The 14,503-nt window shown below is 38.8% G+C and overlaps 1 protein-coding gene across 4 annotated transcripts in view; it reads left to right on the forward strand.

Moving 5' to 3' along the window:
- CLCN3 (chloride voltage-gated channel 3) overlaps positions 1–14,503 on the forward strand; it is a 65,817-nt gene that overhangs the window by 26,559 nt on the left and 24,755 nt on the right. For 2 of the 4 annotated variants that reach the window (XM_026122892.2, XM_026122894.2), the window contains exons 1-2: positions 2,897–3,137; positions 13,634–13,791. In XM_026122892.2, coding sequence (XP_025978677.1) covers positions 3,059–3,137; positions 13,634–13,791 — 237 coding nt within the window. In that variant the 5' untranslated portion in view covers positions 2,897–3,058. Of the gene's footprint in view, positions 1–2,896; positions 3,138–13,633; positions 13,792–14,503 lie in introns of those variants that run through there. The other 2 variants (XM_026122891.2, XM_026122893.2) reach the window with 1 other exon arrangement.

Raw genomic sequence — 14,503 nt, forward strand, 5'->3', positions numbered from 1 at the left:
AAAAGTTATTTGGGCATGGAGAATTTCTGGGATTCAGGCCTTTAGTGTATAAATTATTCTGATGAAATGTCCTTGAAAACAAGTTACTGTATAAGCCTGCTGTTTACTTATGAACTGTTCTATGTACTAAATATAAAAATTAGCCATGTTAAGAGGTTCTTGGTTGTATAAAATAAGGATGTCTTAAATCTAAGATAAAGCCTTACGGCAAGCATTCCTAATTACTGCTTAACAAGATGCACCATTTCACTAACTCCAATTTTGGAATTTGCAAGACTTATACAATAGAAATAACTGACATAATCTTTTGAAATCTCTTGAAAATTATCAGACAGAGTTAAAGTTGGACGCTATTTCAAACCAGACAGAAACAAGAGTAGTTCGGAAACATTAAGTTATAGATCCTTAGGGGTTTAAAAAAAAAAAAAAAGCCTGGCATAGGTCAGGTCAGGTTAGCATGCATAGCATCTTTCTCACAAAAAAACAAAAAGGAAAGCGGAGGAGAGGGCAGCAAACCAAAACCCTTTCATTGTGTTGTAGTTGTGTTGTGGGGCAGCGAAAGGAGTACGCGCGGTGGCCATGAACAATGAGAACACACAAGCTGCTGGTAATTGAGAAGGGAAAATGAACTGTTCTGCTTTTTAAGACTATACAAAGAAAGGACTATTTGGCAGCTGGTCTATAAGCAGTAACCTAGGAGGAGCTATTGAAATCTAATACAGGGTAGGCTCTCGAAATTTTAGGTAGTGAACATGAAGTTTTTATGTATTCTACATTGCAAACTTTCTGTCATGGTTTTCCTGCATACCTGAAGTTCATCAGAGACGCCCTCCAACTAGTTATGCACTTTATCTTTTTGATAGCAATCTGAGTTCTAAAAATTTTCAGCAGAAATTTTGCATCTGCCTTAGTCCAGTGAAGAAGTCGAGATTAATGAGTGAGTTAACCATTTCTTTGCTGTGATGGTTTTCAGAGATTCCAGGCCTATGGAAACCTATCAAACTCTTAAATTAGCAGCAATCTTATAGACTGTATTACGTAAGTTCTTCAAGACCTTTTTTCATATTTTCTGAAATTTAGAATTGGATTTACAGTGTTGCCTCCTGTAATAAGCATAAAATAAATACGATAATAGTTCATTCTCTAATCGTTCTTCAGATTACAAAAATTCTTGACGTATTTCTTCCTGCTGTGAAGGAGTTTTTCTTTAAAGCCTCATTATGAGATTACAGATTCTTTCTAGGTGCTGTTGAAATACAGAATTGAGAATACTCAGGGATTTCTGTCACACTTCCCCTTAAATCAAAGTACTGTGGATAATTTAAAGTTCAGATGGGCTCTTATTCTGTGGGAACTTTGGGCAGTTTATGTGCTGCCAGGAGATGTTATTTCTGTTTCTTCTCAGTGCTATCAGTGGGAGTGGGACAGGACACTTGTGACAGTATGTTTTGAGAGCGAGAGCTTATTTAGAGATGTCTCACTGGTTGGGATGTTAAATTAAATCCTTAGCTTGATTTTCACAGGCACACCTGAATGGTGAGAGTGCATGGTGGCTTTGAAAATCAGACCAATTTTGGACATTCAAAAACTTGAGAGTTCAATTGCTCTTGCTGAAAAGGTGATTGTAGGAGGCCTCTTATCAGAAAGCATTTCCTTGTGTAGATGACAGCAAACAGAGATCTTTTTAGCTCAGAAGACAGTGGTATTTTGGATTTGAACATCTGTGGCTCCAAGGTTGTCTTTGTTTTGGAGATAAGATGGTCTTTTTCTTTTCCTGTAGTTTGCTACAAGGCTCTTTGTTTTTCCTTCCTTCATTCGCCTTTGTTTTCCATTTTCATATCTTTAGAGATGTAGAGAATTTGTATCAGTATTTTCTGAATGCTGTAATGGAGCCATATTTTTAAGATACTAACATGTCTGTGAAATAATTTAGTATTTCTTTGTCTTCCTCTGTACCCAACAAAATCATTTTATAGCACACAGTCTGCAACATTGGCATTGATATATAAAAGAAATAACTTAAGGACATACTCAGAAAATTATTTGAGAAACTGGTGTATTTGAAAACTAAAATAATAATTGTCTATCTGTGCTTCTGTAGATGAGTAGTTTTTGAACGTGGGGGGTGGAAGCAAAAGTGGGCAAGATAATCCACGGGCGCTTGGAGTAGAGCAGTTTGCTGCTTTTAGCAAATTACATTGTTCTTTCTTAGCAACTTGTGAATAATTTTGATGTTTGAAAACAAAATGATGGGGAGATAGTCTCTTCCTCCGTGGTAATGCATGAATTTTGATCATTTATGTCCCTTCCAAATTAAATGTGATTATGACCGTTTAAAAGCCTTTGCTGGGCTAGCTCCAGAATGAAGTGGTTGCGGATACCGTTTTTGTCTTCAATTTTATGCCCTGAAATGCGGATTTGCCTTTTTAACTGAGCCAGTCAGCCCACCGCTAGCTTGTTAACAAGGCCGACAGCTCTGGCAGCTGAGCGTTCGTGAGCGAACTTCTCGTGCTGGTCGTACGCTCGTCGCTGTGACTTTGACAAACGTCAGATTCCCTTCGACGTGCAAGTCACAGGGCGCGGAGAGCCGCCGTGCCGCGGGGGCAGGGCTGCAGCCCTTGCTCGTGCGCTTCCGCGCGCACCTCCCGCGGCCCTCAGCGCGGCTGAGAACTTTCCTCTTTTTCTTATATTTCTGTAGCGCTGAAATACGCGTTCGCTTTTTTCGCGTCGCGGCGGTGTCCCCGCCGGCTGCGGCTGCGCCAGGCGCTGCCGGTGCCCCCGGAGGCCCTCAGCGGCCCCGCGCCCGGGGCACGCCCCCGCGGGGCCGCGCGCGCCAGCCTCCCCCCCCCCCCCCCCAACCTCCCGCGGGGCCGCGCGCGCCCGCGTAGCCCCTAGCAACCGCTCTGCACTCGTTCCTCTTGATGACATCACGAGGCGGCGGCGCGCAGCCCGGCTCCCGCGCCAACATGGCAGCGGCCCTCGCCGCCGCCGCCGTTGTTGTGTAAGCGATGCCGCGGCGGCGCTGAACCGGCGGACGTGCGCCGGCCTCGCCGCCTCCATGGACGCCTCGGCGGACCCGTACTCCCCCTACGATGGCGGGGGAGACTGCATCCCTCTCAGGGAGCTGCATAAAAGAGGTACCGCGCGCTTCTGTTCGGCTGGAGTTGCTCGCTGCGCGTCGGGCAGCTTCTGGGATGCGAAGCCCATATAATGGCTCTTTCGTGGTTGCGTCGCTTTGTTTGCCAGCCTGATGCCCTTTGCAGGAAAAGGATTCAGTTGTAGCTGGTTCTTGTGCTGTCTCCGGTGGTTTTCTCTGTGGGCAGATTAGTCCTGCTTCAGATCGCATCAGCTTGTGACTCCATCTTCGATATGTGGCAGTCTTTTCTTTTTTTAAATAAAACCATCTCCTGCACAAAAGACCTAAATTGTGCTTGTGGCTGACCATGACCAAACAGGCAAGAGTTTAAGCAAGCTGTTTCATACCTTTTGCTGACTTGGCTAGAAATAATGTTTGTATCTAGCTTTGAAGTTTCCGTACGCGTTTTTAGACTCAACTCTTTGTTGACATCTTTGAGATATAAAGGAAAAAAAACCCCTATACAATTGTAATATTAAGTTCAGGCAATATTGGTGAGCTCTTAAGAAATCAGAGCTTTGTGATAGGTTCTTTACACTGTTGCTTGCAAGGAAGCAGATTAAAAACAAAAAACCCCCACTGGTCTCAGTGTTCCTAAGAATCATCTTTTGAGCTCGCCAGTTGTTTCTTACAATAAACTTAAATCAGAATATGTTATATAAAGATGTGGGTTTGTATTGAGAGTAGTTATAGTAGAAATAAATTAAGATTATGCCTTCACATTCTGAGCATATGCCTCTCTTTTTTGTTGTTGTTGTTGGATTTGGTAGGTTAAACCTTCTTTTAAGAACAGTAGATGTGATAATTCCTCACTTTAGTTTTGTTTAAGTTGGCTAACCTAAAATTAGTTATCAACATTTATGGCTGCTGCTGGTGATGGCATTAGAGAGGAGGTGGTTTAAAAATAAAGATTTGATTTACATAAAATGAGTAGATTTTTCCTTCTAGTCACTATGAAGCCATTGTAAGTTACTTTTTCATCTTTTCTTGCAAGCTTTTATTTCTATAAGTCATTAGATCACATTTTTATGTTCATCTAGCATTTTTATCGGTGTTTTAGTACTTTACATAAACAGGTTAGATGTTGTCTTTTTCATCCTTACAGTGTTTATCAGCGTTACCTAAGAATGTCAAGTTAAAATATGGCTTAGAATATTTTGAGAAGCAAATTTTAGATTTATACTACTACTTTTTGATCCCAGTGTTGTCTGCTCAGATCATTATTGTGTAGCAGGTGCAAGCTAGTTTTCTAAGTCAGATTTTAAAATGACTTCTGAGAAATTGAGGATAGTATTTTCTTGAACATTTACAAGATGTGATTTAGATTTTTTTTTCATTGTTTTGGTTTTTCAGATGGGTGGGAAAAGAAGTTGGCTGTACATCTTGATTACCAGAAATAGGAGAATGTAATTTGTAAAAAGTCCTAAAGATGATAACTATATAATAGCATTATTTTACCTTCTAACTTTACAAATTATAGTTAGACACTCAAGTTGGATCGGCCCCCCGTTTTAGTTGATCATATAGCACAAAAAGCGGAGATGCTTGCGGTGCAAAATGGTGCCTGGCATGTCAGAGTATTGCTTTTAAATACAGAGTTTACAAATACTGCAAATAATGTAAGCAAAACGGTCTAGGGCTATACTAGCTGTTCATATTGTGACGACATCACTTGGAGCCAGCAAAAAAATTCCCAAATGTGACTTGACTTTTTTTTCCTTCTTCTTTTTTTCCCCAGTTTCATTGAATTCTATTAAGGCTTGTACTTGCTATATTCTGATACACAGGGAGCTTGGATTTAGAAAAAACATTTTGAATATTACCGTTCTCTCTTGCAAAGCTTAATTTGTCAAGTGCATATGACTCATAAGAAAATTGAGTCTCCAGATCATAATGTTTGTGCCACAGGTTTCATCAGAATTTGCTGACTTGCAGTACCAAAGTAATCCATGTTGTCATCATCTAGCTATCAAAATAAGGCTAAAATGCTGGCAGACTAAACCAGAAATTTAAAGTAACTCCTTGACATTTCTTTATATTATTTATGGATTTGGAAAAGGGGTACTCAAAGCTTTTTTCCTATATAGATTTCAGAGCATTGTAAGAACAGATTAGAAGAAAATGGATAAACATACTTAAAGAAAACAAGCTTAATAGTTAAAGTCTGTGTAACTTTCTTCCCCTGAATTCACATACTGACACTTTTTCTATCTTGCAGAGTAATGTCCATATCTTGTAAAATTGCTTTGTAACATTAAAACATTTGTTGCACTAGCTGACTGCAGCAGCTCACCCAAAGTGGCTGTACCTCAGCAATGATGAAACAACTATTTAACTCGCTTGGGGTCTTTGAGTTTTAATTACTGACCTTTACTAACAATTGATGAAATGAGACATGAGGTATTATATTACTATTAAAATTCTGACCTAGTGGTTTTCATTAGGAAGGTATTTTAATTCGTTCAGTCCAAATATGGACTGAACGAACTGAAATTTTACAGTGGTAAAACATCAAGTAGAAAGATTTCAAAACATATATTTATTAATTGTATTTATTTTTAATGCTGATTACTCATCTCAGAAAAAAATACAGATGTTATTGTATAGATATTATCTGTATTTCTTTTAATTTGCTCTGTCCTGGTACTAATCTTTATCTACTGCTAATCTCATAATTCCAGACCTCCTTATCCTCTCTGATACACTGAAATAAAACTACAGGAGTAGCTCAGTTCTACTGTCTTCTTGGGTATCAAAAGAGTATTTTTCTCCTTTTCAGGGGCTTTTAAATTCTGATTTAGGACTGTGCGTATATGAGAAGTAGCTGACATTACGCATTTTCAGAAGAATTTGTTATATAATAAATCATACGCTGGAATATATTGTGTAAATAAATTGTTATTATTTGTATTGTGCAGTTCTTTGCCTTGGATTTATTTTTGCATCGTTTTTGCTAGCTGGACCCATCCGGTATTTCCAAAATATCAGTATCTCGCTTGCCTTCCAACCAACCACAGATATATTCACTGGCTCTGACTTTTCCCTCTTTTGTCTTAAATAAGCATTCATTTTACCATTCTTTTTTTCTTTTTAAATTTGAAATATGAGTGATAGTAGAACATATATAGTGGCTAGGCTGTCTAAGCCAGTAGCAAAACTTCAGCTTCAGCAAGCCCTGGGTGGTGGCCAACTTGAATTTATTACGTGCACGGGACCTCAACCGAAATTAATGAAATGCTGTATCATTAATAATCTATGACTGAGTTGGTAGCCAGGAGATGTGAAAAGTATGTGTGGAAAGAGCATTCAGTTTTGTGACATACCAGATTTACCAATGAGTTATTTTTAGTAAACCAATTTTTTTTTGAGGCAAAATAACTCACAGTTTTATTTGCTGTATATATTTGAAGGACGAATCGTCGTGGCATGTAGGTGCAGTTCATATTGCTTACATTATACTATTAATATTAACATTGGGGAACCTCACTCCCCCTCACAGATTCCCCTTTTACAAGAAGCTGCGGGGCAGAGGATATTTAATAATATCTTAGGGAGAGTTTGAGTCACATGCATACTAAGCCAGTTGAGATCCTCTAAGTGGTAAAAGTTTTACTTTTGTGTTTTAGGCTGTATTTCTGCTTATGGGCTTCTCTCATGTTATGAATCGAAAGCCATCAGAGACTGAAATCGTGACCTTTGAAATACATGGTTTGAAAGATGTGTACACATGCTCAGAGCTGTAGTTCGACCCTGAAAAATTTATTGGTAGCGGAAGAAGAGTAATAAAACTCATTTTTAGACTAATTACAGGCTGTGCTGCACTTCAGGGTTCAGGCCAGAAATTGCAACCAAGGTGACTGTAGCCATAAATGTTCCTTGAATGGTGAACATTTACAGAAAACACGTTACCTGGAGCCACCCCACATGTAACTCTGTACGTGTTGGGAATCTGCCTAGCTTTCTTAGGCCATTGTATTTCTGCAGCACTTCATTTTATGGTTCCTGGTATAAAAAGGGAATAAGGATTTTCTATTATGAGTTTAACTTATTTGAGTTTTATGATGAACAGACAGTAATACGGCATATAGCTGCAGTCATTTCTAGGTAATTATACATTATCTGCCTGCATGGTGGGCTGTATGACTGATAAGGTTCTATATTAGGCATGTACTTCTCAAACTTAAAGTATTTTGAGATATATTAGTATAGGCGATATTAGGCTAATGAATTAACCAGGAATATGTTCTTGTTGGACCTGATTGGGATAACAATGTTAAGATTATTATTGTTTCTGTTGCATCCTGTCTTTGCCCTCCAGAACAAAACATAAGTAAATACCTCTTACGTACATACAGCAGCAGTGCTTAGAAATCTGATTATCTTAATTTCCATTGTCCTGACTCTGTTGGTAAAGCCTGGTCACTGTTTGTTCAAAGCCAAATTATTCCTTCAGTTATATACACACCTTTATTTTTCTCGTCTCCTTCCTCACAGTCTGTGCACTATTCATCTTATGTTTAAGTTGTAAATTTAGTAGTGTGGGAACCACACCTAATTCTTCACTTACATACCTGAAGTTCATATTGGTTATAAACATAGCTAAATAAATGATATTATAGTCTGTCTTCCATGTACTTTAAGACTGCAAGAAAAAATCATCTGTAATGATAAAGCCATTTTTTTGCTGCATCATCTGGGCAGAAAGAAGTATTTCCACCTAAAGTAAAAAGCCAAAATTATTGATGCTTTCTTTTATATGCAATGTGCATTGAGCAATGCTTGACCTCTTATTTGCCTTGTCCTCAGATTCCAATCTGTTTTCAGAGGATGCAGCCCTTCAAAAGGCTTTGTTTCACTCTGCAGCACTACTATTCAACTTTCATTTACTCCTCATTACCTGTTTACTCCATCAACTCCTACTTTTTTTGAGGGTTATTTTTGAACATAGATTTTTGGCCAGAAGAAACGGTGAGGAGGGGTCCTGAGTCTTCATGTTTCCCACCATATCAGATGTGCTAGCTGATTTTTCAGTTGGTGTATATATATGCTTCTTTCATTCTATATTAATTTTGTTTGTAATGCTGAGAAGGCCAATGTAAGCCTTGTGTAAGTTCAAGCTTGTAAGCCTTATAGTTCGGGAGAGCCAACTAAAGAGACAAGCTGAATTCTTAGCTACACGTAAAGAGAAGAGTATTACTTGATTGCAAAGGCTTTAAATCATTGATCATCAGCAGTAGTGAATGATATGCTCTGACATGGCATGGCTTGCTTCTGATTCTGAAATTTAAAAATTACTTCTACCCTGTAAAGACAGAAGCACTTCAATGACTATTTTTGTGAGTGGTTACAGACAAATTGAAATAAACTGACAATTATTTCTTGCCTTTTTCCATTAGATGTGTCATATTTAGAGGTCAGAATAGGGGCACAAAAATAAGCTCAGGCACTAACACATCTTCTTTATACAGATCTTGCTTGTTAAAAGTGTAAATGGTCTTAATGCTGTGCATTGCATTCAGGGTGCTTCCCTGCCTCCCTTCCCCTTACCACCTAATACCCAAGGACACATGGGTGAAGCAAAGCCTTGGATTAGTATCTGGCCTCTGGAGAGCTCCAGCTCCTGCCGACTTTAGCACTCAGCAGGTTTGGATGGTTGTGTCAGGGAGGGCTTATCCCAGCCTCTGGTGTAAACTGATTAGCTTGGTTTTTAGTCACAGAAGTGCATTCCCCCCCGCCCACCCCCTTTCACACTGTTTGAAGTAGCACAAATGAAGCAGTTTGCACTGCTGCCAGCCAGAAGGACAACAGCTAAGTGGAATACTGTGTAGTTGTGCGTTGCCTGGAAAAAGGGATGCATGAGCAGCAGCAAACTCTAGGGTACTCTAGCTATAAGAGGTAGTATTATGTAGCTGGTAGAGAAGTTACCTTTGAGAAATTGGGTCCTATTGTTGTTCTGCTGTGGACTCCATTAGTGACATTGTTTGTCTGTTGTAGTGTATGCAACTCTGAAATGTTTTTAAACATACCCTTCTCAGGGAATTTTGAGCTCTGTGAAATGAGTATTACTGTATACTGATTGGATATTAATATTTATGTAGAAGTGTCTGAACTGCTTCCAGAAAAAGGACATAATTAAAATTTAACAAGAGCCCATTTATATATTTCAGTAGAACCAGTCTGATGGTTTGTTGCTGTGGAAGGGGAGATTTTGTTTGCCCTTCCTCTTCTTTCTTCTGTCCGTTCCTGCTCTTGCGCTGACTCTGTTCGTCTGACAGCACGATAGCTTGATTTCAGTTCTGTAAAATGGCAGAAAATTTTTTTGTTTGTCAGTTTTGTCTGCTTAGCTGGATTAGCGTGTTTGGTTGGTATACTGTGCAGTCAGATGAGTGGCAGAGCTAATCGAAGGCGGGGAGTGGGAGTGGATGATCAAGGGTGAGAGCGAGAAATGGAGAGCAAGACCTCCCCTTTGGGTGGCGGTAGTCTGTTAGATCAGCTCATCCTAACTGTGTGATTCTGTCCTGAGAAATATGTCTTATTGTCATAAAGTGGAGTAGAGTAAGCTGTTACATGCTCAGTTTGAGATAGAACAGTATATTTTATGTGCATTCGCTTGCAAATGTGATATGGTCTATGCTATGTATATATCATGCAATTGGAATCGCTGACTTCATAGCTGCAAGGGGCTTCTTGTGGTGTGAAATGCAAGAGAAGGAAGAGAAGAAAGGGAAGTGAAAAGTTTAGAGAAGTATCAAGTATTGGTATATTTCTTTAAATCCTCCTTCAGAATAATTATGTGCAATATAGCTCGCAGTACTAGCTGGAAGATATTCTCTGTCATTGCTGTCAGACTGGATACCTGGCATATCTTACATATTGAACATCAGATATACGGTTGTTCACTTCGTGGTCCTGTCCAGGGCAGTGTTTCTACTGCACACTAATGCAGGGTATCACTGCAACCTGTTTCCTGTTTGGTGTAAGATAATACCGAGTCAGCAGCATAAGGCATTCTTGAGGGCTCTGTATGCAAAGAAATCACCTCTTCAGCTTCACATCTTGTTCTGTGGCTCCTCCCCATCGTACACTTATATTCCAGTATCCAGTACATGGTACACTGCTGTCAGTGCTGCTGACCCAGCAGACACTGGCAATGTAGGAACCCGAGACAGTTTCAGAGGGATTTTTTTTTAATCCGAAACTCTTTGGTGATGATCATCTTTGTAGTCTGCTCCAAGTTCTGTTTAGTGTCTGATGCCGTGTGCAGTGCTATCCCTGATGGTCTCCCTGCAAAAAATCCAGTTCTCAACATCTTCTAATATGCATAGTATGATCTGTTACTGTTTATGATGCTTTTCCTACTCTTCGCTCTCCTTTACCTTGTGTGGCGTAGGACTGCATCCTCCTTACAGTTTGGTATTCTTTCGTATATAGCAGGGCATAAAGCCATGCTCCAGGGCAAAGGCAAGCTTTTGTCCTACCATGGTCATCCAAGTTCAGAAAACTGATTCCAGTTAAACATTGTGGAAAATTAATAATGTAATGACTGTGTGTGAAATGTAAATTATGAGCCCTTTTCATGTAAAGTCATCGTTTTCATAATATATTTTGTTGTTCTTTTAGCTTTGAGAGCTAAACTAATGATCGCAGCGTGAAATTTGTTGGTATCCTTCCTGCCCCCCCCCCCCCCCCCCAAGATCTGCCCTTTTGGCTAGTCAGAGCTGTCTCTTGGACTTCCTTTCTGATTACTAGAATTGAAAATGGCAAGAGAGTTGGATCCCCTATCCTAGAGCAAGGTTTTCACATTCGCTTCCATTAGTAAATGTGTTTTAATTTTTTTTATTGTTAGTCTCTTATTAATGGAAGCATAGTTAACGCTTCTTTACAGCTACCTTAAAAGAGACCAGGGACAGGTTTGGTAGGAGGTTTGCAGAGCTTAGTTATGATAAATACGTGAGGGAGAATTTAGTATGGCAGAGACTTGGAAAAAAGCAGTGTTAAAAAAAGAAATGACAATCATGGTAGTGTTAGCGAAAGCTCTAGGTATTGTTGAGGACTTGTCTCTTGTGTTTGCATTCTCTGCTTTCACTTCAAGGTTAACCCCCCCCCACACACACACACACACACACATTTCTGTACATTTTAAGCTTTGCTGTATGTAGACAGCAAAGTAAGGTTGTCACATGCAAAAATGAATAGTTTTGTATATTTGAAAATTTTAGATTGCATTTTGTCTTGCTAGGACTTTTTTGTTATTATTTTCTTGTATGTAGTCTTTCATCCCTAAGAAAATGTGTGTTATATAGCAAGCATAAATGGGATCTGTCATGCTATAGATGGCTGAGACACACCTTTTGATCCAAAGGTAATACCAAGCCTCTGATAAATCTCAGACTTGCCAAGTTTAAAGGCAAAAGCACGTTTTATCTTTGTATAAATCTTAATCCCTCCGCATCTGTGAGGGTTGGGGCTGTTGAGGGTGGCATTTGTAGCATTTGCAATGAGTTTACAGTAACACCCTTTGACCTTTTTTTTTCTTTTTGATGGGTTGAAATCTGCTGCTGATAACACTAAGGAGCTGAGTTTACAATAAAAAGTAAAATAAAAATCACCCCCCACACACACACCTGCCTGATATTCAGGTGTCAGTCCAGTGAAATGAGTTCTAATGCCTGTCTGAACTCGTAGAAATATTGGGCTCAATGGCAATCTTCAAGAGTAGAGCTTAGTGTGGTATGCCATATGCTATTGACTAAATGATGTTGTTGTTAGTTAAACAAGAAACAGTAACCACTCTTTAAATCATTGTGTATATTACTTCAATATAAATGTTTCCTTTGAGGCAATTACTGCTGCAGAAGCAGTTGGTGGGGGGGAATGGTGGCCATGCCACCATTATATATTTTGGCAGTCATCCAGAAGAAGATTATACTTGTGGACAGTAAACAAACTACTTTACCACAGGAATTGCTAAAACAGGATGTTACAGAATTGATGACATTGGGAAGCTTCAGAAGACAAAACATTCTCCATCGTTTGTGCAGAGGGAAAATTTTCCATACTCCTCTTGCTCTTCTTCCTTATTCTGATCACTGAAAGCAACAGTGTTGTGGGTGTCGCTATGTGAGCTGGTTGTGAAGGAGCTAGCTAGTGGTGAAAAAATAGTACAGGACTTTTCCTTTGTACAGGATTTATGACTTTTCATGACTGAAGGGTGTTCTGCGAGCTACCTGAGATTTAAAATACATAAATGTGTTTGCATGGCTTACTGTTGCTTTTTAGCTGAGCTGATAAACTTTTGTTGATATCACTTCTTAGGTTTGGTTTACACGTGTAGGAGAGATTGATAATCAAGGGTATGAATATTTAGAAATAACTGGCAACTTATGGAGATGCTGTGAACAGTGTCTAATCATCCGATTCAGCTTTTTTACAGTCAAATTTTCCTATAGCAGTTCATAAAGTAAATTATAAGTACAACTTGTGTCAAGAGTTGCTTATTTTTCACCGTGTTCTGTTGAAGTTTCTCAAGAGTCTGCACCCAGAACCATATTTTGACTAGTATGTTAATTTATATTTAACCAGTGGAAATATGAAGTACAGTGATGTACAAATTTAACCTACAGCTAAAAGACAGAAAAAAAAACATTAGCATGCAGCATTGAGAGCCTTAAATGAATTGCTTACCTGCCGAAGGTGATATTCATAGTCCATGTGACACACGTAAAATAATAAACTTTCTTTTTTTGCTGCAGGGAGTTTCCCATATTATCCTATGTCTAAAGTAGCAAATAACATGGCTTCATAAATCTGTAGAGGGAAACAACTGGTACTAAGCACCAAGTGTCATACTATAATTATTTCAGGGGCTGTTGTTTTGGACTCGCTCTAATCTGTTTTTGTGGAGTGAATGCCTGTTTGCAGTTGGAATGTATTTTTTGATTTAACTTTATCTGGAGGGAACTGAGCTTCTGTGCCCTAGAGTGCTCAGCAATGTGGACCAGACAGTGAAGAGTAGGGAAAACTGAGAGATTCACTTCAAAAGCATGCTGCTTATTTAAACTCAAATGCTGATGTACATACAGTGTTACTACAGTGGCTAGTGCAGCAAGTTGTAGGGCTGTAGAGTCCTTGGACACTGCTGGGGTACACGTAAGTTGTAAATTTTCTGAGTGAAATTGTTGATTGTTCTGTTTTTTAATTTTTAACCTTAATAGAGCATAATCTTAGTTTGGAAGAAAGGTGGGCAAGTTGAAAAATACTGAAACAACATAAAACATCAAAGCCGAAAGGCATAGATACACACTTAAGATCAGTAATAGTTACTGCAAGTAGTGTTGGCATTGTTAGGATCTGACTGAGCAATGCATTTCAACATGTGCATATTATGGGAAGTGTCTTAATTACTTGCATAGAATTTTATGTGCTATAAAGTTATAAACATTAGAATACTTAGTTATTTTATTACAGAATTTGTTTCCTATCTTTCCTCTGCCACAGGAACTCATTATACAATGACAAATGGAGGAAGTATCAACAGTTCAACACATTTATTGGACCTTCTGGATGAGCCAATTCCTGGAGTAGGAACATATGATGATTTCCATACCATTGACTGGGTTCGAGAGAAGTGCAAAGACAGAGAAAGGCATAGACGGGTACTTTGAGATAAATAACAATAGCTGAAGATTTTTTTTTGGTTGATACTGGGATTAAGGTCTGATCTAGTAACATATAAGTATGTGCATACTTTAAAATTTGTTAGTACTTACATCAGTTAGAACTACTCTAATGCTATAAAAAAAAGCACTGTTTCATTGCTATCTGCATTCTTTTGACAGTATTACGATCTGGAAAGGAAACAGCAATATAATGGAGTGCGAATAAATTTCTTTCCTCAAAATGATGCTTTTACAATACTGTCTTTTTTTGCAATAGAGATATATTTAAGGCTGTCTTCCAGTGTAGATGTGTTTGGAGCAGTGCAATAGTGTTTATGGTACTTTTTGCATAGAAAAATGAACACTGGTATATGTCTCTTTTATACTGATACAAATACATCTAGATTCCTGCTGCATATATACACTTATGCTGGTGTGTATATTAAAAAAAAATGTAGTAGTCTCAATATGTATGGGAATCATCTTTTCTACTTTCCCATCACAGAACTTGTTTTTTTCCTCTGTCTATTGATTTCTTCACAAGACCTTTAAAGTTCAGGCTCTATTCACCTTTATCAGTGTGTTCTGCTGTGGGTACTTTCATGGACTGGACTTCAGCTCTGTTATTCAGTAACCTACTGGATACTGTCATTCATGTTATAGGCTTAATAGCATTTTAGGAGGGAATATGCTATTTGAGAGCTTTACT

Source organism: Dromaius novaehollandiae, chromosome 4 (genome assembly GCF_036370855.1).
Source record: "Dromaius novaehollandiae isolate bDroNov1 chromosome 4, bDroNov1.hap1, whole genome shotgun sequence".
Taxonomy (NCBI): Eukaryota; Metazoa; Chordata; class Aves; order Casuariiformes; family Dromaiidae; genus Dromaius; species Dromaius novaehollandiae.